The sequence below is a fragment of the Pinus tabuliformis genome, chromosome 3_1 (assembly GCF_031772625.1).
Source record: "Pinus tabuliformis cultivar Carrire ecotype Pingquan chromosome 3_1, CPIR1, whole genome shotgun sequence".
NCBI classification, from domain to species: domain Eukaryota; kingdom Viridiplantae; phylum Streptophyta; class Pinopsida; order Pinales; family Pinaceae; genus Pinus; species Pinus tabuliformis.
In genome coordinates this window covers 637,994,628-638,018,812 of record NC_142301.1, presented here as the reverse complement: position 1 = coordinate 638,018,812, position 24,185 = coordinate 637,994,628, and the positions used below count along the sequence as shown (strand labels likewise).

General features: G+C 39.3%; 1 protein-coding gene across 1 annotated transcript; it reads right to left on the bottom strand.

Annotated features, from left to right (window-relative positions):
• Positions 1–214: 214 nt before the first annotated feature.
• On the bottom strand, positions 215–8,904 carry LOC149188706 (caffeoylshikimate esterase-like). Its single transcript, XM_089410044.1, has 6 exons — positions 8,803–8,904; positions 8,672–8,714; positions 8,369–8,533; positions 7,403–7,533; positions 7,216–7,314; positions 215–535 (listed from the first exon to the last, which is right to left on the bottom strand). The coding sequence occupies exons 1-6, from the start codon at positions 8,902–8,904 to the stop codon at positions 215–217; spliced, it is 861 nt and encodes a 286-aa protein (XP_089266170.1).
• Between the last annotated feature and the right edge of the window lie 15,281 nt (positions 8,905–24,185).

Sequence of the window (24,185 nt, the reverse complement as noted above, 5' to 3'; positions counted from 1 at the left end):
CCACATAAAATAATTTCAACTCTGATAATTGCGCGCAACCTATTGCCATTTACAGCAAATGGTCGATTCTGGGATGCAAAAAGATTTTCGCAATGCACTCCATTCCACAACACATCCCTTTGCCGTTTATTATACCATTTTATCATGACCACCACTCCTGCTCGCTTCCCCTTGCAATACATCATTCATTTACTTTAACTTATTTAATTGTTGACTAGGATAGGCTGTCGTCGGCAGCCTTCTGTTCACTTTCCACTACCATCATGGTGGACTCTACCGAATCTGTATTGCTCTCTACATGGCTGTCTTCGGGGCGCCTTATTGCTTCACTTCTCTTTCCTAACCATGCAATAATGTCCGAAAACACTAATTCTATGTGTTTTGGAGGTTCTCGATATGTCAATCCATGCCACATATTGGGATACAGTTTCAACGTCCTATCTATGCTTTTGGCAGAAGCATGCAATATTTTGCTCACAGACGGGTTTGTCACTCTATCGGCTTCACCATGAACAATCAGAAATGGCATGCTCACCTACATCATATAATTCATAATAATTGTGATGGCGCATTTGATTAAAGCGAATTACTAAAGGTAGCTGCACAAACTTGCAAATTGAATTAAATGTTTGATCCAAAATGGATCTAGAATAGACTTCTAAGCCTAAAGTGTTCTTCACAGAGGAAAATGAAAGTCCAAGGATGCTCTTAGAAATAGCCCCATTGCGTAGATCTTTTCATTCGGAATCTACTGCAACTTGAATGAGCTAAAATGGACTTTGGATGAAGAAGTTATTGCAAAGAGAAATTTGTCTTTATCCTTTGAAAATGAGGAAAATTATTACATAAATGGGACTTAAGGGAAAATGTGTTTTTCATAAAAAGCCTTAGAACCCATTACATTTCATTATTTTATCGCATTGCAATAAACAAAGGGAAAGGACTTAAAACAGGCGCAAAGGCTTTAGAGAACCCGACGGATTTATAAACCAAATAGGCAAACATTTTGAGTTCTAAAAGGAAGGGGCAGTAAGCATTGTTTAGGGCGGGACTCAAGCAATGAGCAGCATTGGACGGGCTTCGCCTGATTCCATACACTGATTGACGAGTGGCACAACAGAGGAAAGATGAAACTGCTCTTTCAGGCGGTTAAACCCTGTGTAAGTTATGTGCCTGAAATGGACAGTCAGACGTGAGATTAGTGGCCACGGATCAACGGTCAAGATCTGATCGACGAATCGGCGATCGACATGACCAAACGGAAGACCCCCGGGCCAATGTGATAGCGATAGGTGACATGCACTATCAACTTTCAGATCGGGAAAGGAATGGACGGTCCAGATTTAATATGCGATCGGTAATTGGCGATCCCTGATGCCAGGGCCAATACATTGCAATTGCAATAAGCGATTAAGGGCCAGACTCGATGCAAATTATAAGCCCGATTGCATAATATTTGAAATCCAGAAATTCAGATTTTCAATGTATTACTAGGGTAAATGAGTTTTTGGCCATTTAGCCATGCAATGATGCTATTGCGATGGATGGCGGACCCGAAAGGGATTATAGACTCGATTTCATAGATTTTGAAATCCGAGAATTCGAGATTTCTATGTATTTTCGTGTATTGAGGTTTTTAGACCTCCTGCCTAAGCGATAGCGATAAGTGATATTTGGATGGACCCGACAGGTTTATAGGGCCAATTCCATAATATTTGAAGTCTAGGCTAAAGGCCCATGATGTGTTTTGCATGTGTTTCCTATGTATTTCCATTATTTGGCTGACATGGCCAGAGGAAGGCAAAACGACTGAGTTTTCCTACTCGCCTGTTTTTTTCCATTTGTAAACGGGTTCTTATGAGGAAATAGTCAGGTTCTTCAATGATGGAGGATTGTAACTAATGAATGATAAAAACACAGAGAGCACAACTGTCAAAGGTAGTTAAAGGTTGACGAGGGAGCTGGAGGACTAAAAAAGGTTGTTGGAAGGTTGTTGAGAGTCACTTGGAGGTCAGGCAGACTATAGAGGCATGTAGAGGCCAAGAAGGAGAGCTTAGAGAAGCCAGAGCTGAAGAGCCGGAGGCAAAGCCAAAGCCATGAGCCAGAGCCAGAAAGTTGGAGAGCTTCAGAGCCAAGGATAAGATGGTGTTCTAAGCCCATTGTGTTCAGTGTAAACTAGTGGAGTTGAGCGTGGATATTGTAAAAAGACTTTTCCATAATCCCAGAGAGCCTAGTCGAGTTGACTAGAGCTCAAGGAGACGCAGCCCAAGAGTTTTGGGTGAACTCCATATTATATTGTTGTTATGTGTGTTTTCTTTTTGCTGCATTGCATTGCTGCTTTATTTGTTGTTATATGTTTTTATATCAGTTCCAGAAAATAAAATTAAAGCACATTAACAATTAAAAATAAACAACAACATACACCTATTTTCAAGCATTATTAATTCCGCAATTGGTTAATCATAATATCTTGGGAGCATTTAAGCTTTGGAAGTGGGAGAGCATCTTGTAAGCTTGACAAGAAGCCTTTAACGCCCCATTTTCAGATCAGGTAGTATAAAAGCCTAAGATTTGTAAACCCCACCTTAAAAGAAGGTTATATCAGAATTCTTGATTGACAGAGTAAAGATTGCTTGTCTAAAAGGTGTTAGGCAAGTCAAGGATTGATTGTCTGATTGATTGTAATCTTGTTTGCAGACTGACTATTGTGTGAGATTGCAGAGGTGAAGGGAAAGTTATTGATAGCTTAGTCCAAGAAGGACAAAAAGGAAGAAGGGTTGAAGGCATTATTCTTTCCCAATGGACCTCGAGGCAAGCGTTGAAGCACAAGAGGTTTGTTGCAAAAGGTTGCTTGAGTAAGCTCTTTATTAATCTTGTTTGAAGTTCTTTTGTTTATTGGCATAATGACAACTTCTACAAGTGAATCCTCAAATTCCTCCTTCATCACAAGATTCTTTGATGGAGACATGAAGCAAGACTTGTTCATAATGATGGACAAGGTGAAGAAAATGTATGAGGATGGAAGGAAGAGCAGCATGCTTAGAGAGCAGTTGAATTCCGTGGAGGAAGAGAAGCAGTTGCTTTCTAACAAATTGCAGGAAGTGGAGCGACAACTCCATATTATATTGTTGTTATGTGTGTTTTCTTGTTGTTGCGTTGCATTGTTGCTTTATTTGTTGTTATATGTTTTTATATTAGTTCCAGCAAATAAACTTAAAGCACATTAACAGTTAAAAATAAACACTTGAATACACCGATTTTCAAGCATTATTAATTCCACAATTGGTTAATCATAATATCTTGGGAACATTTAAGCTTTGGAAGTGGGAGAGGGTATTGTAAGCTTGACAAGAAACCTTTAGCGCCCTATTTTCGAAAAGGATGCATGAGTTGGAGACACAGAACGTTGATGCAAAGGAAGCCTTAGTCAAGTATCAGCTTGAAGAAGAGGTAAACCATTTTAGTTTGTTTTCAAACTCTTCTAAGAATGCTAATATTGGTTCTTTTGAAAAACATACCAGAGGCATATGTTCCAAGCTAATGTCCAAGATGGGCTATGAAGGAAAAGTCTTGGGTAAACATGCACAAGGTATTGTTGAGACAATAATGGTTGAGGAAAGGCTTAAGTATTTGGGCCTTGGCTACGGATAATCTTATGGAGGATGTTCTAAAGTTGCCATGAAGGCCATTGAAACAGTTCCAAGAAGGAGTTTCATGTTAGGTCCTCTACCTCAAGAGTGTGAAGATTGTATTCAGGAGGAATGCAATAGCTCGAAACATCATTTGTAGGATGCAGGTGTTCAGAAGCATACACTTGAACCAGAGAGTTGTGGAAACACTAAAAGCCTTGAAGAGATTGATAGTGTTCAAAAGGGAGCCACTTCTTCATTTGATTCACCTCCTCATGAAGGCAATAAAGGTGAAAGAGAAAGGTATAAATCTGGTTCTAACCATATTCCTTTTAATTATGTTCAGCATGGTAAATTTCCACATAGATATGGGAAAAGAATTGCATGTTCCTTTTGTGGTTTGGATAACCATCATGTTTCTAGATGTTGGAAGAGGATAGCCACATACATGAAACTTTTGAAGCAAAGGAGGCAAGAAGCCAAAGGTCCATTGGACAAGGCAAATCATGTTGTCAAGAGGATGCACATATGTTGCACTTACTGCCATAAGCAAGGGAATCTTGCTAAAAAGTATTGGAATCTGAATCGAATAATGCTTCCAAGAAACTTGAAGACGGTGGAAAGAGAGCATGACAGGAATGGAAAAGAAGTTTCCATGGATGATGTGTCTCAGGATGATTCACATGTTGATGTTGATCTGTAGACAAAGGAAAAACCTTTGAAATGGGTTGGTAAGAAATGGTTAAAATTATTATCCAATTAAGATTGCATATCTACTGATGCATCTGTTTGCATTTATTTGTTAATGGAATGCAAGTTGCAGGTTTTTACTAATATGGTGAATGGAAAAATGTTGAGTAGGATCTCACTTTGTCGCTGCAACATTATATTTCATTTCAGCTTCGAAAGTACAACGTGCTTAAGCGAAAGTTGAAGGATGAAATGCATGCATGAGATTGATTTGCATGAACACATGGATGCTGATGATTTCCTTGTTTTGAACATGTGTGTAAGATTAACTTGAAGGGTTGATTGCTTTGTTGTAAACATGCATGTAATGTTGACTTGGGAAAAGTTAACTTGGTTTCCAAGATGGACATGATGATGAAGTGTTTCATCTTTTGAAGAAGAGTCCTAAAGGTCTTTTTCTCATGCTTGACTTGAAGGGTCATTTGTTTGAAGGCATGTTTTGTGGGTTTGTTATCTAGTCCATCATTTGTATGCAGATGTAAGACATGGAGGTATTCACAAGACGTGAAATCTATTTCTTTTGTTGAAGCAGGAGGTTAATCCACCCAGTCGTTGCTTGTATTTCTGTTGTTGTTAACAGTTGTTGTTGATAGCTTTTCAGACAGGTACAAAAGAAAATCTTGAGGAGCATATGTACTTCACATTTGTTTGAGCCACCTTGGATCAATGATCAAGGTAGAGAAGTTCAAACCACCTTCTGTGACCATCTCAGTAGGAGTTCTGCATGAAGTCAAGAAGGAATACAATTCTTCTTACGAGGACCAACAAATCTAGGAAGGAAAGTGGTCAAAGGGTTTGGCTGAGAGGCACTATGCAAGGCAAGTGTATGGAAGCTGAAAGAAGAGGGTGTTGTTATTTCCATTTACTGTTCAGATTAGTATTTCAGTCTTTTGGAGACCAAAAGTTCTTTTAGTGGGAAGGTGTGATCGAAAATGGATCTAGAATAGACTTATAAGTCTAAAGTGTTCCTCATAGAGGAAAATGAAAGTCCAAGGATTCTCTTGGAAATAACCCCATTGTGTAGATCTTTTCATTTGGAATCTACCACAACTTGAAAGGGCTAAAATGGACTTCGGATGAAGAATTTATCACAAAAAGAAGTTTGTCTTTGTCCCTTGAAAAGGAGGAAATTCTTATATAAATGGGACTTAAGGGAAAATGCGTTTTTTCATAAAAAACCTTAGAACCCCTCGCATTGCATTATTTTATCGCATCGCAATAAACAAAGGGAAATGACTTAAAATAGACGCAAGAGCTTCAACAGACCCGACGGATTTATAAACCAAACAGACAAACCTTTTGAGTTCTGAAAAGAAGGGGCAATAAGCAGTATTTCGGTTGGGCCTCAAGCAATGAGCGGTATTGGACGGGCTTCGCTCGATTCCATACACTGACTGATGCGTGGCACGATGGAGGAAAGAAGAAACCTCTCTTTTAGGCGGTTAAACCCCGTGTAAGCTATGTGCTTGAAATGGACTATCAGCCATCGGATTAGCGGCCACGGATCAATAGTTAGGATCTGATCATCATTACCAAAGGGAAGACCCCCGGGCTAATGCGATAGCGATAGGCGATGTTCGATATCAGCCATCGGATCGGAAAAGGAATGGATGGTTCAAATTTAATCGGCGATCGGCGATCCCCGATGCCAGGGCCAATATGATTGTCATTGCGATAAGTGATTAAGTCCCAGACTCGATGGGAATTATAAGCTCGATTGCATAATATTTGAAATTTGGAAATTTGGATTTCAATGTATTTCCCGTGTAAATGGGGTTTTGGCCATTTTTCCATGGAAGAATGCGATTGCGATATTGCGATGAATGGCAAACCTGAAAGGGATTATAGACCCGATTTCATAGATTTTGAAATTCGGGAATTCAGGATTTCTGTGTATTCCCGTGTATTAAGGTTTTTAGACCTCCTGCATAAGTGATAATGATAAGTGATATTTGGACAAACATGATAGGTTTATAGGGCCGATTCCATTATATTTGAATTTTGAGCTAAAGGCCCATGATGTGTTTTGTGTGTGTTTCCTATGTATTTCTGTTATTTGGCTGACACGGCCAGAGGAAGGCAAAACGACTAGGTTTTCCTACTCGCCTATTCCTTGCCATTTGTAAACGGATTCTTATGAGGAAATGGTTGGATTTTTCAATGATGGAGGACTGTAACCGATGCATGATAAAAACACAGAGAGCACAAATGCTGAAGGTTGTTGAAGGTTTCCGAGGGAGCTGAAGGACTGAAAAAGGTTGCTGGAAGGTTGTTGAGAGTCACTTTGAGGTCAGGTGGACTACAAAGGCATTCAGATGCCAAGAGAGAGAGCTCATAGATGCTAGAGCTGGAGAGCCAGAGCCAGAGCCAGCGCTAGAGCCACGAGCCAGATCCAGAAAGGTAGAGATCTTCAGAGCCAAGGATAAGATGGTGTTCTAAGCCCATTGTGTTCAGTGTAAACCATTGGAGTTTAGCGTGGAGCTTGTAAAAGGAATTCCACATAATCCCAGAGGGCCTAGTCGAATTGACTGGAGCTCAAGGAGATGTAGCCCAAGAGTTCTGGGTGAACTCCATATTATATTGTTGTTATGTGTGTTTGCTTGTTTCTTTATTTGTTTTTATATGTTTTTATATCAGTTCTAGCAAATAAACTTAAAGCACATTAACAATTAAAAATAAACACCAGCGTACACCTATTTTCAAGCATTATTAATTCCGTAATTGGTTAATCATAATATCTTGGGAACATTTAATCTTTGGAAGTGGGAGAGGGTCTTGTAAGCTTGAAAAAAAGCCTTTAGCGCCCCATTTTCAGATCAATGTTCGAATAAGGTACCTCATCCAGCCACTTCTCTATGTCCATGTTGATCGTGAGAAGCTCGCAAGCCGTCTTTAGACTAGGTCGACCTTGATAAACCAAAGGATTTGCCTGAATCTGTGCTTAATCATGAAAATTAATTAGAAATTCTACAAATTGCTTACAATTCATAAACAGGAGACAAATGAGCAATACAATTCACTACCTTCTGTCTCATTTCTGGTTCCTTGAAGCCAACATCTACAATATCCTTAGTAGGAACAAGCTTCCACATTGGGATTATTGCAGTTAGCTTCTTCAATATGCTTATAACCACAGGGTGAGGCTTTAACTCTTCTGATATTTGTTGTAAAAATAAACAAGATGAGTGCACATTGTTGAAAGAATCACCGCACCTCTATGGAATCCGTAATTTCCACCCTGGGGATCCTAGTTACTAGTTTGGAATGTTTAACACCTACGGCTTTTGGTGTAACGAAAAACCTCCACATGGTATTAGAGCTTGGCTCCAAGTTCGATTCCCCAGAGTTGGGTTTGAGGGGGGTGTTGGAAGAATCACTGCACCTCTACGGAATTCGTAATTTCCACCCTGGGTGTCATGCCCCTACACCTGGGGTAGTCTTTCAACCGCTTATAGCGAGGTGCGGCACCACCAAACACTTTCTCTTCACCAACACTTATGTTTGTGGACTACGCCTAACATTCCACTTACTCCTACTTAGTATGTGTTTCGCAACCAAGTATTATTAATGTGTTCCTTTATACCAATGAATACCCATACACATTCATTATCAACAACATTATACAAGAGAAATGCACAACAGTATAAAGGGAGGGGCAACTCCCTGCAATATGAGTCCACCCGAATCAATATATTATACAATCTTCACTTTTACAATGTACAAGTTAAATCTTGGGAACCCCAAATTTACACTTAGTCAATTTTCACAACTTCGGCAAACTCGGTTGCCCAGCTCGTTTGCACCTACGCACGGTCGCTGCACAACTCACCACCCTTTGTTCACCTCGTCGCACGATCGTGTTGTTTGCCCAACTTAGGCGCGCCTCCAAGCTGCCACACACGGGTGCCTCCACCCGAGACACACTTCCGTTCACAACCCAACACACCAATAAGATTTTGTGCACACTTGCATGATGGGCGGGGGCTCACCTGAGTTGCCAAAGACACCCACACCAAGTCGTTGCACAAACAGGCGCTCCTTCGTTTCACCTTCGGGAACCTTCACACAAACCGGGCGCCACACCCGTGCACGCCTCAACCAACCACCGGGTGCACCTTCGCCCGCAGCTTCGCCCAACACCAAGTGCAACCTTCCTTCATTGTGCGATCACCCAAGAACGGCGCGTAAGATGTGCGCCTCCACTCTTGTACTGCGCACTTCCTTCCTTAGTGAAGATATATGAGCGAGTTGGTTCGTTGTTTGAATGAGCTCCATGCTCACATAATATATACCAAGTGTAGGGCATGGTCTGGCTTCCCAGCCGACTGGCCCACACTTCACACATAATCGCAAAGTCACCCCAAACGCACGTCAGCTCCTCTCAAACATAGGTCGGCCTCCATACATGTTTAACTCCACGCACCACGAATATAAACATTAGCTCGCCCTCCTTCATGCCTTCGCATTGTTCTCCAACGCTTTCGCACAAGTCTGAACTCGCATGTATGTCCAACTGCAGTCGCATTTCATCTCCCAACCGCGCACGCACCTGCCTACCCGCGGTCGCACTTCAGGCGATCGTGCCAAGGACTGTAGGTCCTTACATCCTCTTCCACCTGAAGTCGTTGTCGTCCTCGACAACATGTCATCCTGGTAGCCATCCACCAAGGTCATCAATATCCATGATGTCAACTCCTCCACATACTGCGAGCATCTCTGCAACATATGTAGAACCACCATCTCCATCATGTATCATCCTGGTAACCAACTGTCACCAAAACCACCATACTAATGTATACACCTCATCGGTATGTCATACATCAGAGATCATCTCAATCCATGATCATCGATCACCCTGACACAATCTCCACATGCTGCTCCCCATCATGGAAGGCTGGTCCCTCCATCTCAAGCTACATGCTTCCTGCAACATCCCGTGTCGACCTCATCATGTGTTGTCCTCATGTGAACTGCTGCCATGATACTCCAATAAATTCCAACACATCTATGCACACTACTAGTCCCCATGTTTGAACTAGTTGGGTAGCTAATCCAGCCGTCACGCCCAAATCATGAGAGTGAACATCCGCATGCCATCATCAGTCATTTCTCAGTACATCCTCTCACATCATCAACTTGATCAAGAATCCATCTCCATACAAGTGTAAGCCATGCTCAGGTCCATGAAGTAGTCTTCATCTCATCTGCAACATGTTGTCCATGATGTTTGGTGTCAATGTGCTGCATGAAATCAGCCACATCTATCCCAATCATCATCCATATGTGTATCTCCTCCATATGAAGAGATCATCTCGTCAAACTCCAACTCTTGATGAGCCACATCCAGGTCCATGAAGCAACCTCCATCATATCTACAATGTGCCATCCCTCAAGTCTGTCATAGAAACAAGTATACACCTGTCTCATCTATCCATGTGCTTCCCATGATCATAGATCAATCAGCTCTCATCTATCCAAGGTAGTTGAGTCTCGGCTCAACCCATGCCCAAGTGTATTCACCAAGGCATCATCATCATTGTAACTCCATCACTCCAAAGTGTCTCATATCGATCCTCCACATCAAGTCACTCTTTCAAGCCATTCCCATACATGTACTTGAAAGTATGCATCCCATTCTGCATCAAAGTCTCTGACCCCAGCTCCTCAATGGATCAAATCCTCCAAGTCCACCATATATGAAGTCCCCAAAAGTCACAACAATCTCATGTCATCATGAGTTCCATGAGTCATCTCCAACCAACATCTCAGCAAGCATACATGTCTCAGCCCAAAGGTCTCTGCAAGATGCCTCAGGTCTCCATGTAGTAGGAATGCTCCATAGCCTTCTCACAACTCCATCCAAGTCCATGGCCTTACTGTACATAAGTGCACAACCTCTCCATCGGCTCATAAGTAAAACATCTCCATGTCACACCAGAAAATCTATTTGCACAACATCCCTGCCTTGGCACTCCTCATTGGATGCCCATAAGTGACACCTCTACAAGTGCTCCCGCATAATGTCCCTGCATAAGACTGTGATGCTCCATGTCTCCAACCTAATGTCCATGACTAAGTTGCCCATGTAGTCCAACCAAGTAGACCCATCACAACAATCGATCATCCTCATCCAAGTCTTTAATCTTCGGTCTAGTGAACTCGGTCACCCAACCATATCATCCTCCTCACGAGTTCCTTCCATCATAGCTCCCCCACTAAAGGTTCCACCAAGATTTTCTCTTGGTCTCGGCCATGAGAAGTCCACCCAAGCATCATCATACCTCAAGCATGTGCCCTTCCCCAATCTGTCCATGAGTCATGCTGGGCACTTAGCCAATTCTCCATGTGGCTAAAACATGACCCAATCCTCCGCAATGATCATCATGTTCCTCCCTTTTCACGGGCCTTTTCACCTTCTATCACAAGGTCACAAACAACCCCAACAAGTCCTGCAACAGCCAATAATCCTTGCTTCTCCATACAAGGTCTCATCATAGACATCCATGGTAAGATCCTCCCTAGCATCGACAAACTAACTTTTCCCTTCCCTCCATACGGTCCATCCACCAAATGCTCAGATGAAACACAAGTATCAATACTTACATCATCATCATGAGGTTCCTCCATGTGAGTATCCTCATCATCCATGTCTGCAAACTGCACGATCTTGGTCTAACTTGATCAATCTCAAGTTCATCCTCCATCGTTGTCATGTCTGCAACATCCTCAATCATCACGGCTTCCTCTTCCTTGTCAGCACAATCTGCAACTTCATCTTGCTCCATTGTCTAACAAAGTTGAAGAAGTTCGTTTTCAATATTCCTTTCCAAGACTTGAAGCTTATCTCAAATCCAGGGATTCTCTTCCTTCATCCGCTTCAACCTGTATAAGGTAAGCAAGAGCTTCCCTTCGTATTCTTCCAAACCTGCCATGCCTTGTCGTTCAGCTTGGCCCAAGTACTAAGATTCACCTCTGCCAAACCTGTTTCACCATTCACCAGCTTCACCAAGTTTCCTGCAACCATGAACCGACCCTTGTTCCACTTGTATGTGAAACTAGGTTCCTTCACCCGCAAGCACCTGCTTCCACTGTCATCAACTGTCAAGTGCATCCAAACTTGCACTTCGTCATGTACCAGCTTTGATACCAACTGTCGCGCCCCTACACCTGCGGTAGTCTTTCAACTGCTTATAGCGAGGTGCGGCACCACCAAACACTTTCTTTTGACCAATACTTATGTTCGTGGACTACGCCTAACATTCCACTTACTCCTACTTAGTTTGTCTTTTTCAACCAAGTATTAATAATGTGTTCCTTTATACCAATGAATACCCATACACATTCATTATCAACAACATTATACAAGAGAAATGCACAACAGTATAAAGGGAGGGGCAACTCCCTGCAATATGAGTCTACCTGAATCAATATATTATATAATCTTAACTTTTACAATGTACAAGTTAAATCTTGGGAAACCCCAAATTTACACTTAGTCAATTTTCACGACTTCGGCAAACTCGGTTGCCCAGCTCGTCGGCACCTCCGCACGGTTGCCGCATGACTCACCAACCCTTTGTTCATCTCGTCGCACGATCGTGTTGTTTGCCCAACTTGGGCGCACCTCCAAGTTGCCACACACGAGCGCCTCCACCCGAGACACACTTCCGTTCACAACCCAACACACCAACAAGACTTCGTGCACACTTGCACGATGAGCGGGCGCTCACCCGAGTCGCCAAGACACCCACGCCAAGTCGTCGCACAAACGGGCGCTCCTCCATTTCACCTTCGGGCGCCTTCACACAAACCGGGTGCCACACCCGTGCACGCCTCAACCAACCACCGGGCGCACCTTCGCCCGCACCTTCGCCCAACACCAAGTGCAACCTTCCTTCACCGTGCGCTCACCCAAGAACTGCGCATGAGATGTGCGCCTCCACTCTTGTACTGTGCACTAGAATATGCGGACTTCCTTCCTTAGCGAAGATATATGAGCAAGTTGGTTCGTTGTTTGAATGAGCTCCACGCTCACATAATATATACCAAGTGTAGGGCGTGGTCTGGCTGCCTAGCCGACTCACCCACACTTCACACGCCATCGCAAAGTCACCCCAAACGCACGTCGGCTCCTCTCAAACACAGGTCGGCCTCCATACATGTTTAACTCCACGCACCACGCATATAAACATTAGCTCGTCCTCCTTCATGCCTTCACATTGTTCTCCAACGCTTTCGCAAAAGTCTGAACTCGCATGTATGTCCAATCGCAGTTGCGTTTCATCTGGCAACTGCACGCGCGCCTGCCTACCCGCAGTTTTACTTCGGACGGTCGTGCCAAGGACCGCAGGTCCTTACACTGGGGTCCTAGTTACTGCGTTGGAATGTTTACCAACACCGGCGGGTTTCGACAATAATACATACTAGCGATATTCTTGAAAAAAGTTGTACAATCCATTACGAGGTCATCGAAGTGTTTTATGTAACAGTGTGTTCCAGCAGATTTGCCATGCCCTTCATAATCTATACCAAATACTGCATGCCCTGCCTTTGCAAGCCTCACTCATGTGTTTGATAATAGGTCCAATTGGGTTATTAATTTTAGAGCTAAATTAATATCAAATTTTGGTTAAGCCACTCTAACAAATATTGTTCATTCATGAACATCCTTCATTCATTCATGAACATCCTGGTCATATTTACTTTTCCAAGGAAAAGAGTTACAAGTACCTTCCATGAAAATGCTGCACTCCATGCCATAGCCTACAAGCACAAGAAGAAAAAAACTTACACAACAGAAACTCGAAATCCTTAACAAATTTACAAAGTGGCGAATCAATGGATTCGTGACTAGGTTGCGTTATGATGTGGACAATGAATTGGGAAGCTGACCATGGCTGAGACATATGACGGCTTTGGCTTCCTTATCTGCAGGTAAAGACCTTCATTCCTCGTGAACTTTCAATGAACTTTAAAGAACATTAGTAGTTGAAATTTATCAGTCTCGTGAGACACTGACCCAATATTAAAATCTCACCTTCAAAGCTACTGATTATTTGAGTTTAATAACAAAAAATAATCATTTCATATGTATAATAACCTACTTTGTTTGAGACATGAGAACTTGCATAAGATCTTGGCTGGGATTCTCTTTAATTCCTTCTTTTTATCAAATTTTTACTTTCATAAATATATTTCCAAAAGAATTTCATCCCTTTCAACACAATTTTGTATAGAAATTTGGTACTCTCAACAATGAATAACTTAAAAAATTTAAATTTACGAACTATTTATTTTATTTTACGAACTCTTCTGTAAGAAAAACCCATGGAAAGTAGGTCTTCACAGTAATAACCAAATTATGCATAACTTTTTAAATTTACGAACTATTTATTTTATTTTACGAACACTTCTGTAAGAAAAACCCATGGACAGTAGGTCTTCACAGTAATAACCAAATTATGTATAACTTTACATACTAATTAAAAAAATGTAAGAGAGTGGAATTCGTGGAGTATAGGATTCTACGTTTCGTCTTGTAGTAATCCTTATACCAGGATTATACGTTTCGTGTTTCAGTAATCGTCATACCTTCTACTGCGTAAATCCTTTGAATGGCAAAGATTAACCTTTATCTACATATATATGTCAAACTACCTGACAAAAATTTCGAATCTGTCATTGCAACCGGTTTGAAGGCATTTAAAAATCTCATGTAACGTCAACGTAGTTTTCTGCAACCATTAACTGAACAGGTAAACTGAAAGTGATTTTATTTTTTCCGTAAACCATCAACTTAGTTTTCTGAAACAATTACTAAATGGCCATTGGGTATGTAAATTGACTCTTCGAACTTACTGAAGGAGTCCATTTTTCTAAATAATTGGGAACTTGCATTTACAAGGAATACCTTTCTCTGTAAGGAGATTTGTGTTATGGAGTAGTCAGCTGTAAAGTTAATCATTAACAATTTTGTGAGGCCTTTAGCTGCACTCGCCTCTTTACAAAGCAAAGGTGCATTTCCTTCACCGGCAAGCAATGGCATGTGAGTCACCTCGTTCGATATCACTTACTTTAAATTCATAATCACAGCCTTATTAAAAATCATTAAGGATTAATAGTTTGTTAGAAGTGCAAAGTTCTATCTTTCTAAGTTAATTTATTTAATTTTTTATCTTTATAATTTATTAAAAATATTAAATATATTGAATCATTAATCGCATTTTTTACATTCTTCTTCAAATAATACTGTTATATTTTAATTTTTGATCACATTATGCCTTTAAAAAATATCCTTTAAGATCATAACGATACCAAAAGAACGTTTACAATGTTCTAGATAAGATAATAAGATAATAATGTTCATGAGATAACAATGTTCATAAGATAATAATGTTCTAGAACCTCAAAGAAGGTTCACAATGGAGTTAGACATTATTTTCTGCGAAAGCGAGTTACTCTAATTTAATATCAATTATGTTTATATTGATTTTTTAATTTACTAACTGTATATATAGATATATATTTGTATTTGTATTTGTATTTGGTTTAATATATTTTAGATATGGTATATTTTTTAAAATAAATTTGTAACCATGTAATTTATTATTCATAATATTTTTCAATCTAATTTTTTTTAATTAATTTATTTTTTTTATTTGAAATATAGATTTCAAAAAAAATTATTTAAAATGTGGATAGCTAATTTTTTGAATTTTTTTATGTAATCGTTAATCGTTTATTGATTTTTTTATTTGTTTGAATAAGCAATTTCTTAATGTGTTTAACCTATGTTGAAATAGCTATATTGGAATTAGTTTTTATTTATTTATTTATTTGAATAAGCAATCTCTTAAAGCGTTCAATTTACATTGAAATATCTTGTTTTATACAATATGGTAATAGAGGTCATATGAAGGTGCATTCTTGTTGTTTATCATAATCCTAAATTTGTGTTATTATATATATCAAAAATATTATGAGTTTTATTATTTGTGTGCATTTTCTGGTTAAGCAAGTTGTTCCATTACATTAAAGTAGAAAGAAACACTATTTGTTTCACTTGAAAAATTTTATGCTTTCCCAAGATACAACTATTTTTCTTAGGTCCAAAAGTATAAAGTTTCATTATGGTTTCTTATTTTTTTTTAACACCATATTAATATTTTAGACTTTCCAATTCATATTTTTGGTTTGCTATCCTTTTCTATATATATATATATATATATATATATATATATATATGTCTGTGTGTTTTTTCTCTGTTGTGTAATTTGTGCAATCTCAACAAACCAAAAGCAAAGACAAAATATTTTATTTTTGTACTTTATTTTGCTCTATGCATTATGCATTCTCAACAAATCATGAACAAAGAGAAAACATGCATATAACTAAGCTAACTACAATCTAACTATGATATTGATAAACTTTGGATCTATTTTTTTCGTTAAATTTTCTCAACAAATCATGAACAAAGAGAAAACTAGCATATAGCTAAGCTAACTAACATCTAACTATGATATTGTTAAACTTTAGATCTATTTTTTTTTTCACTTGTTTTTGTGTATGTTTGTGTTAAAAGAAAATTGCAAAAAAAAATAAGAGTTTCTACAGTAAACACACACCTCTTTCAAAAAAAACTCACCTCTTTCAAAAAATTTAATATAGATTTTGCATTAGTTATCTCAATTGAAAGTTACTTTATTAAAAGGAAAGCTTAATTTAAAATCTTTATTTTCATTAAATTACTTTTTGACAAGAGGGCATGCAACCTTAAGTTGTAAGATAACTTTATTATTAAGTGTATTTCACACCAAAATAAGCTTAATGTTTTTATTTTTTTTAAGCTATTTTTTGCATGATATTTTAAATTATAAAACATTTTTTTATAAAATAATTTTATTGTAAAAGTGATTCTCACTTATTTAAAAAAAATAAAAATAACTGACTACATGATAAAATATCTTATTTTTAGTGAGCTTAAAAAAAATAAATCAATCTTATTGTAAGTTTATCACAATGTGCACGATCCACTTTAGTTATCTTTTGTGCATTTGTTAAAGAAGGCACAATTTTAACATTTCAGGTCTATTTTTAGTGTCATATTTTTTAAACTCCCTATTTCTTCACGATATTTTTGTGACCATCAGACAATCTTCGTCACATTGTAACCATGATTGACCATAATTACAAACCTAAGAAATTTATATTAAACCCAAGGATTAATATTATAAACCCTATGAATATGAATCCTTAGATTAATAAACCCAAGGGATCGATATTATAAACCCAAGAAATTTATATTAAACCCAAGGATTAATATTATAAACCCTATGAATAATATTATACCCTAGGAATATGAATCCTTAGATTAATAAAACCAAGGGATCGATATTATAAACCCAAGGAAATACTAAAACCAAGGGATTAATTCTAAAAAACTAAGGGATTATAAACCTATGGGAACAATATTAAATCATTGGGATTAATACTATAAAGCCAAGGTATATAAACCCTAAGATAAATATTATAACCCTACATGTTTGACCATGGTTTGTAATGGTTAATTTTCATATTGGCACAATCTTTGTGACAATGAAGCATTGGACGATCATTGACCATAGTTAACCATGGTTCTCACAATGTGACGTTGGACCATCAGACAATCTTTGTCAAATTGTAAATTTTTTTAATAGACATTTATTATTTAATTTTTTTTGGTTTCCCCTACCATTATATTTCGTAACTATTCAATGGAATGGCATGTTTTTTCCCTCTCAGGAAAAAAAGGGGTTTTTTCCTCCATGCAAAAGAAATCTGTGTAAATAATGACATATTGACTTTGGATAAAAAAAATATAAAAAAATTCAAATAACATGAAAAAAAATAGCTAAAAAAATTGAGGCTATTTTGATTAATTAGGCAAAAAAATGAGGTTATCTTTCATCAACAATCAGAATATTTGTTCGATTAACTCTAAATAAGCCGACATCATGAGATATCAGTTATTAATCTCCTACTATAGCAGAGGAAACGAGACTATTTTTGTCGATTAGCTAAAAGCACTGAACCGACATTTGAACTAAATCAGATCGAATAGCTCTAAATAAGCCGGCATCATGAGATATCAGTTATCAATCTCTAAGAGATATCAGTTATCAATCTCTAAGCTATAGCGGAGGAAATGAGACTATTTTTGTCGATTAGCTTGAACTAAATAAGATCAATTAGCGCTAAATAAGCCGACATCAAGAGATATCAGTTATCAATCTCTAAGCTATAGCGGAGAAAATGAGACTATTTTTGTTGATTAGCTAAAAGTACTGAACCAATATTTGAACTAAATCAGAACCAACGAGGGAAAGCAGTGTATGAAATTTACCTCATGTCAATCACAGACCAATTAAAATGCCTGGAAAAATCAAAGATGATGTTTTAACTTAACAATACAATGATAGTCTCTCGGCCATCCATATACAGCATCACAGACATAAATGAACCTTAAAAACATGAGTGATTGTTTATAGTATCAGAAATCCAATTTCAATATTTACAAACTATTGTAGTGAAGATCAGAATTGCAAGAGAATTCTCTACAAAAGCCAAAGCTAAACATTTTTCTTTCCCACGAAAATCTTATCCTTTAGATGCTAAATATCTCAATAAGATTGAACTCCTAACCTCTTCCTTCCCATGAAAATGTTATCCTTTAGATGCCGAATATCTCAATAAGATTGAACTCCTCACCTCTGCCTGGGCAAGCGCTCATAGATGTGAGCCAACAACTGCATATTACATTTAACAATGGTATCGGTGAACAAGCACATATCTTTGGGGCTATTCCCCTCGGGCAGGTGCGCAACATATGATTCAACTACATTTAACAATGGTATCGGCGAACAAGCACATATCTTCGGGGCTATTCCCCTTGGGCAGATGCAAAACATACGATTCAATCACCAGCACCCCCGCCTTCCCGTCTGCATCACATATTTCGACAGTGGAACAATATAAGATCTTCCTCGCCTTTCCATTCGCATCACATATTTCGACAGTGGAACATTATAAGATCTTCCTCAGAAAAACTTTGGCTGGAATTGACATATCTATAATCAAAGTAATGAACTTACATGTAAATATCACCAAGTTTCTGTTGGAAAGTGTCGAGAGAAGTCTCTGTAGCAGTTACAATGGATGACTAATGGAATGCAAGGCAGGTGGTTACAGATCAATGATTCATAAACAAGTAATGAGCTTCTCTGTAAAGATCACCATGGCTATAGATCAACGATTCATAAACAAGTAATGAGCTTCTCTGTAAATATGACCATGTTTCCACTGGAGGGTAGCAAGTGTGATGGAGCGCATGCAAGGCAAGCCATTACAGATGAACAAGTAATTGCATTCGAGGTAGGTCGTTACAGATGAACAATTGAACAAACTATTAACCGACGTAAACCAAGAAGTCAGTTTAAATTTCAATTTCAATAGATGAACAATTGAATAAACTATTGATCGGTGAATAGTTGAACAAACTATTAACCGACGTAAACCAAGAAGTCAGTTTAAATTTCAATTTCAATAGATGAATAGTTGAATAAACTATTGATCGGTGTAAACGAATTCAGTTTAAATTTCAGTCGATGATCCAAGGGCGAAAAACGTTTCAATCGTCTAACAATTAATCTTATGGTGCAAATTACGTGAAAGTGGCATGGGAGGTGTCACGCCCCTACACTTGCGGTAGTCTTCCAACCGCTTGTAGCAAGGTGTGGCACCACCGAACGCTTTCTTTTCACCAATACTAACATTCGTGGACTACGCCTACTTTCACATTAACATTACTTAGCTTGTGTTTCGCAACCAAGTAAACATGCAATTATCCTTTATACTTAATGAAGCCCATACTCATTCATTATCATCATGCAATTATATCGAGAACAACAACAATTGCAACAAGTATAAAGGGGAGTGGCAACTCCCCGTAATGTGAGTCTGCCCGACAATATATTAAGAATATCAGTTTTACAATATACAAGTGTGCCTTACCAAACCAAGTCTACACTTAGCCAAATATTACAACAGAGAGGCAACCCTACCTTTTACAATACATGTGCACCCTTGCACAAAGAGTAGTGCTCAACCGAGCCACTTAAATCCTCTTCACCAAGTCCTGCACAAATCTGCACATATACCGAACCCCGGGCACACTTGCCCACACCTCAACCAGCACAAGACAGCTCCAAAATTGCACCTTAGATAGTGCGCATGAGCTATGCGCAGCTCCTATCCAAATCTGCGCAGTTTTCACTTTACCCCTTCCTCTTATGCGTAGAGAAGTGATGAGAATTCGATGGTTGAAATGAGCCTCAAGGCTCATACATATATACACTTCATGCATTGGTTTTACATGGGGTTTGCAGCCCCTTGGCCGACCCCAACATATGCCCACAACACCACTTCAAGTTGGCTTGCAAGCTTTTAATCCATCGCATATATATTCGTTCAACACTTAGTCGTATTCTAAGTGTCTCCCTTTCGTCGCATATATTGTCACATATCGTCGCATTGTCTTTTGTTCGCGTCTATGCGCCCGCCTGCGCACTCGCCCGCGCGCCCGCCTGTGCACCCTCATGCACGTCCTCACCGGCGCCCGTCGCACCCGCAACTCGAAGGCCTTACATCCTCCTCCACCTGAAATCGTTGTCGTCCTCGACAAGATACCATCCCGGTAGCCATCCACCAAGATCATCATCATCCACGATGTCGACCTTTCTACACAAGGAAAACATCCCTGCAACATATGTAGAGTCTCATCTCCATCATATCTCAGCTTAGTGACCAACTACCACCAAGCTCACCATACCAAGGTATGCACCTCAACGGTATGCTCTTCATTAGATATCATCTCGATACATGATCAGCGACCCCTCTGCCACAATCTCCGCTGCAACATCTCGTGTCGACCTCATCATGTGTCCCTATGTGAACCTCTGCCATGATACTCCAGCACGATGCCAACACATCTCTGCACACTACGCGTCCCCATGTCTGAACTAGTTGGGTAGCTAATCCAACCATCACGCTCAATCCATGAGAGTGAACATCCTCATGCCATCATCAGCTGTTCCTCAAACATCTGCCACATCCTTGACTTCTCTAGAATCTTCCTCCATAATCCATGCTCAGGTCCATGGAAACTCCATCCATCTCATCTGCAACATGTCATGATGCTTGATGCCAAGCCATCCCTGCACCATCAATCATACCTGCTCAAACATGTTTAAGGACTCACTGCCATGAGCAGCTAACAATGAGCCCCATCTTCTTCATCCATCTAAGAAGATGTAGAGGGAGTAGAGCCTGAAGGCTCTCCCTCACTAATCAATTCGATCCACCTATCAGGATCCTCAATCTCCATCCATTGTAGATAAGCAACCCGGTCTTCCCTCTGGACATCCGGTCTCACATATACCTGATCATCATCATCCTCCACCAACTCTAGCCTTCTTGTCAAATCCAAGATGCTATCTGAAAGTGTCTTGATGACCAATGACTGCTCCACAAGCTTTGTATCAACACTAGACAACCGCTTGTTCACCTTCTCCTTATCCTCCATTTGCATCACTCCCAATTTACAATCAAGCCTTGTCACACCAATGGTTGGCACACCAATGGGTACATCTTCCCTTCCATCATAAATGTATAGCTTCTTCAAATGTGGCACAATCATAGCATCAAATTGTTTCATGAACTCCATCCCCAATACAGCTTCATAGTCATCAATCCGCACTATAGTGAAGTCCACCTTCCCGGTCCATTCACCAAGTGTAGTGTCCACCCTCTCAGCTATACCAAGAATCTCAATAGGAGGAGAATTCACTGTCTTCATTTGTGCCTTTGCCGGTACAAATTTCAGCCCAATTCTTCTCGCAGTATCTTCACCCATGAAGTTGTGAGAAGCCCCACTATCCACCATAGTGAGCACATTAGCACCTCCAACCTTCATTCGAACCTACTCCAACTTGTTCCTTTCAGGATCCCTTCTAGAGGCCACTTCCGTAGTAGCAGAAGCACCAAGTATCTGCATCATCCCCAAAGAAGCATCTTCATTCTTTCCATCAGACTCAACCTTCTTCTTCAAGGCCTTGAGATGCCTTACCTCAAGAGCTAGGCAATCCCACTTCTTCTGATTCAATTTCTGTCTTATCTCTAGTTCCTTGAGTTTTGCTTCAAGAAAGTCCATTTCCTTTGCAAGTTGATAGGCTTCCTCCTTATTCCGGTCAGAAACCCCTTCCTTGACCAAGGCATGAAGAGCATCCTTTGTTTCAAACAACCTTTTGCCATATTCTGCAAATCCTTGTCTTACTTTCTCTGACTCTTCAAGTAGACTTCCTTCAAATTCTTCGAAGGTTGCAAAACCCAATTTCTGCAAGATAGACATCTTTACCAAGTCACCTGCAACCTGAACCGACCCTTGTTCCACTTCGTGTGAAACGGTTTCCTTCACCTGCAAGTACCTGTCACGAGCAAACCTTGCTCAACAGCTTCAACACCCAAACCTGTTCGAGCTCTGATACCACCTGTCACGCCCCTACACCTGCGGTAGTCTTCCAACCGCTTGTAGCAAGGTGCGGCACCACCGAACGCTTTCTTTTCACCAATACTAACATTCGTGGACTACGCCTACTTTCACATTAACATTATTTAGCTTGTGTTTCGCAACCAAGTAAACATGCAATTATCCTTTATACTTAATGAAGCCCATACTCGTTCATTATCATCATGCAATTATACCAAGAACAACAACAATTGCAACAAGTATAAAGGGGAGGGGCAACTCCCCATAATGTGAGTCTGCCCGACAATATATTAAGAATATCAGTTTTACAATGTACAAGTGTGCCTTGCCAAACCAAGTCTACACTTAGCCAAATATTACAACAGAGAGGCAACCCTGCCTTTTACAATACATGTGCACCCTTGCACAAAGAGTAGTGCTCACCCGAGCCACTTAAATCCTCTTCACCAAGTCCTGCACAAATCTGCACATATACCGAACCCCGGGCACACTTGCCCACACCTCAACCGGCACAAGACAGCTCCAAAACTGCACCTTAGATAGTGTGCATGAGCTATACGCAGCTCCAATCCAAATCTGCGTAGTTTTCAATTTACCCCTTCCTCTTATGCGTAGAGAGTGATGAGATTTCGATGGTTGAAATGAGCCTCAAGGCTCATACATATATACACTTCATGCGTTGGTTTTACATGGGGGTGTGCAGCCCCTTGGCCGACCCCAACATACGCCCACAACACCACTTCAAGTCGGCTTGCAAGCTTTTAGTCCATCGCATATATATTCGTTCAACACTTAGTCGCATTCTAAGTGTCTCCCTTTCGTCGCATATATTGTCGCATATTGTCGCATTGTCGTTTGTCCGCGCCCGTGCGCCCGCCTGCATGCCCGCTCGCGCGGCCGCCCGCGCGCCCTCGTGCACGTCCTCACCGGTGCCCGTCGCACCCGCAACTCGAAGGCCTTACAGGAGGGGAGTTTATTTAAGAGGGAATGCCTTACGGTGTAATAATTATAATTAAAAGTTTGCTAGATGCAAAGACTTATTGTGCACCTTTAGTTACCAAGGACGAGAGGCCAAAGGTTATTGAGAAGCGGTCATCTAATGTAATCTTAAGAACGGGTAAAAGAAAGCCCCTTCTCCTTTTGAAAGAGAATATGGGCTGCATGTGATTAAATGAGGGAGACTTTCATTTCATTTAGAAAAATGTAAGTATATTCAAGATTAAGAGAGAGAAAGGTATTCATAAGGAAATAGAAAATAAGCTTCCCTCATCTCTAATATATAAACAAATGAGGAAGATATGGAACCATATTTGGAGATTATAAAAATCAAGAAAGAAATTCCTTAAAAGTTTCAGAAAGAAACGTCACTTTATGAATTTTAATTACTTAAAATATATATTAATTATTGATTTGAATGTACAATGATCATAGATTAAAATTAATAACAAGTTTTATTTCTCCATAGTTACTATTATTATATTGCAACATTATATATCTATATATATATATATATATTAAAAAAACTGAAAAAATAATATTAATATAGTGTAATAATATTAATTTATTTCATATTATTCTATAATTATTTTAAAACTTACACTTTATTTATATATTTATTTATCTCTTTTATCTAAATACATTCCGAATAAAGAAAACTACACTAATTAATTTTAAAAACTAATAATAATAATAAAGTATGCTTTATTTCTAATTTAAATGGCTTAAATGTTTAAGCAATATTACTGTAATAATGAATATGTATTTTCTGAAAAATAAAAATATTTATTGTCGTACGAGATTGGTTAAGTAAAGGGTACCTTCACGTTTTGAAGCGAGGTTGGACAATACGTTTCAGTGGAGCATTAGTATTTTCTTAAAATTATTGTTATGCTTTTCACAATATCAACTAACTTAATACTAATCTAATAGTTTAATATAAATGGATTAAATGCACGGTACAGAGTTCAAAGCAATAAGTATGTTCAATTAGATAAATCAAATTAGACATAAATTTTTTCGGAGGGTTAAAAAAACCAATGCCATAATAATTTCCATAGACATGCTTTTTTTTGTTATTTCAACTCTGATAATGGCGCGCAACTTAATTGCCGTTCACAGCACATGGTCGGTTCCAGCGTGCAAAAAGCTTTTCACAACGCACCCCACGACACACCCCTTTGCCGTTTATTATACGATTTTATCATTATTATACGATTTACTTGAAC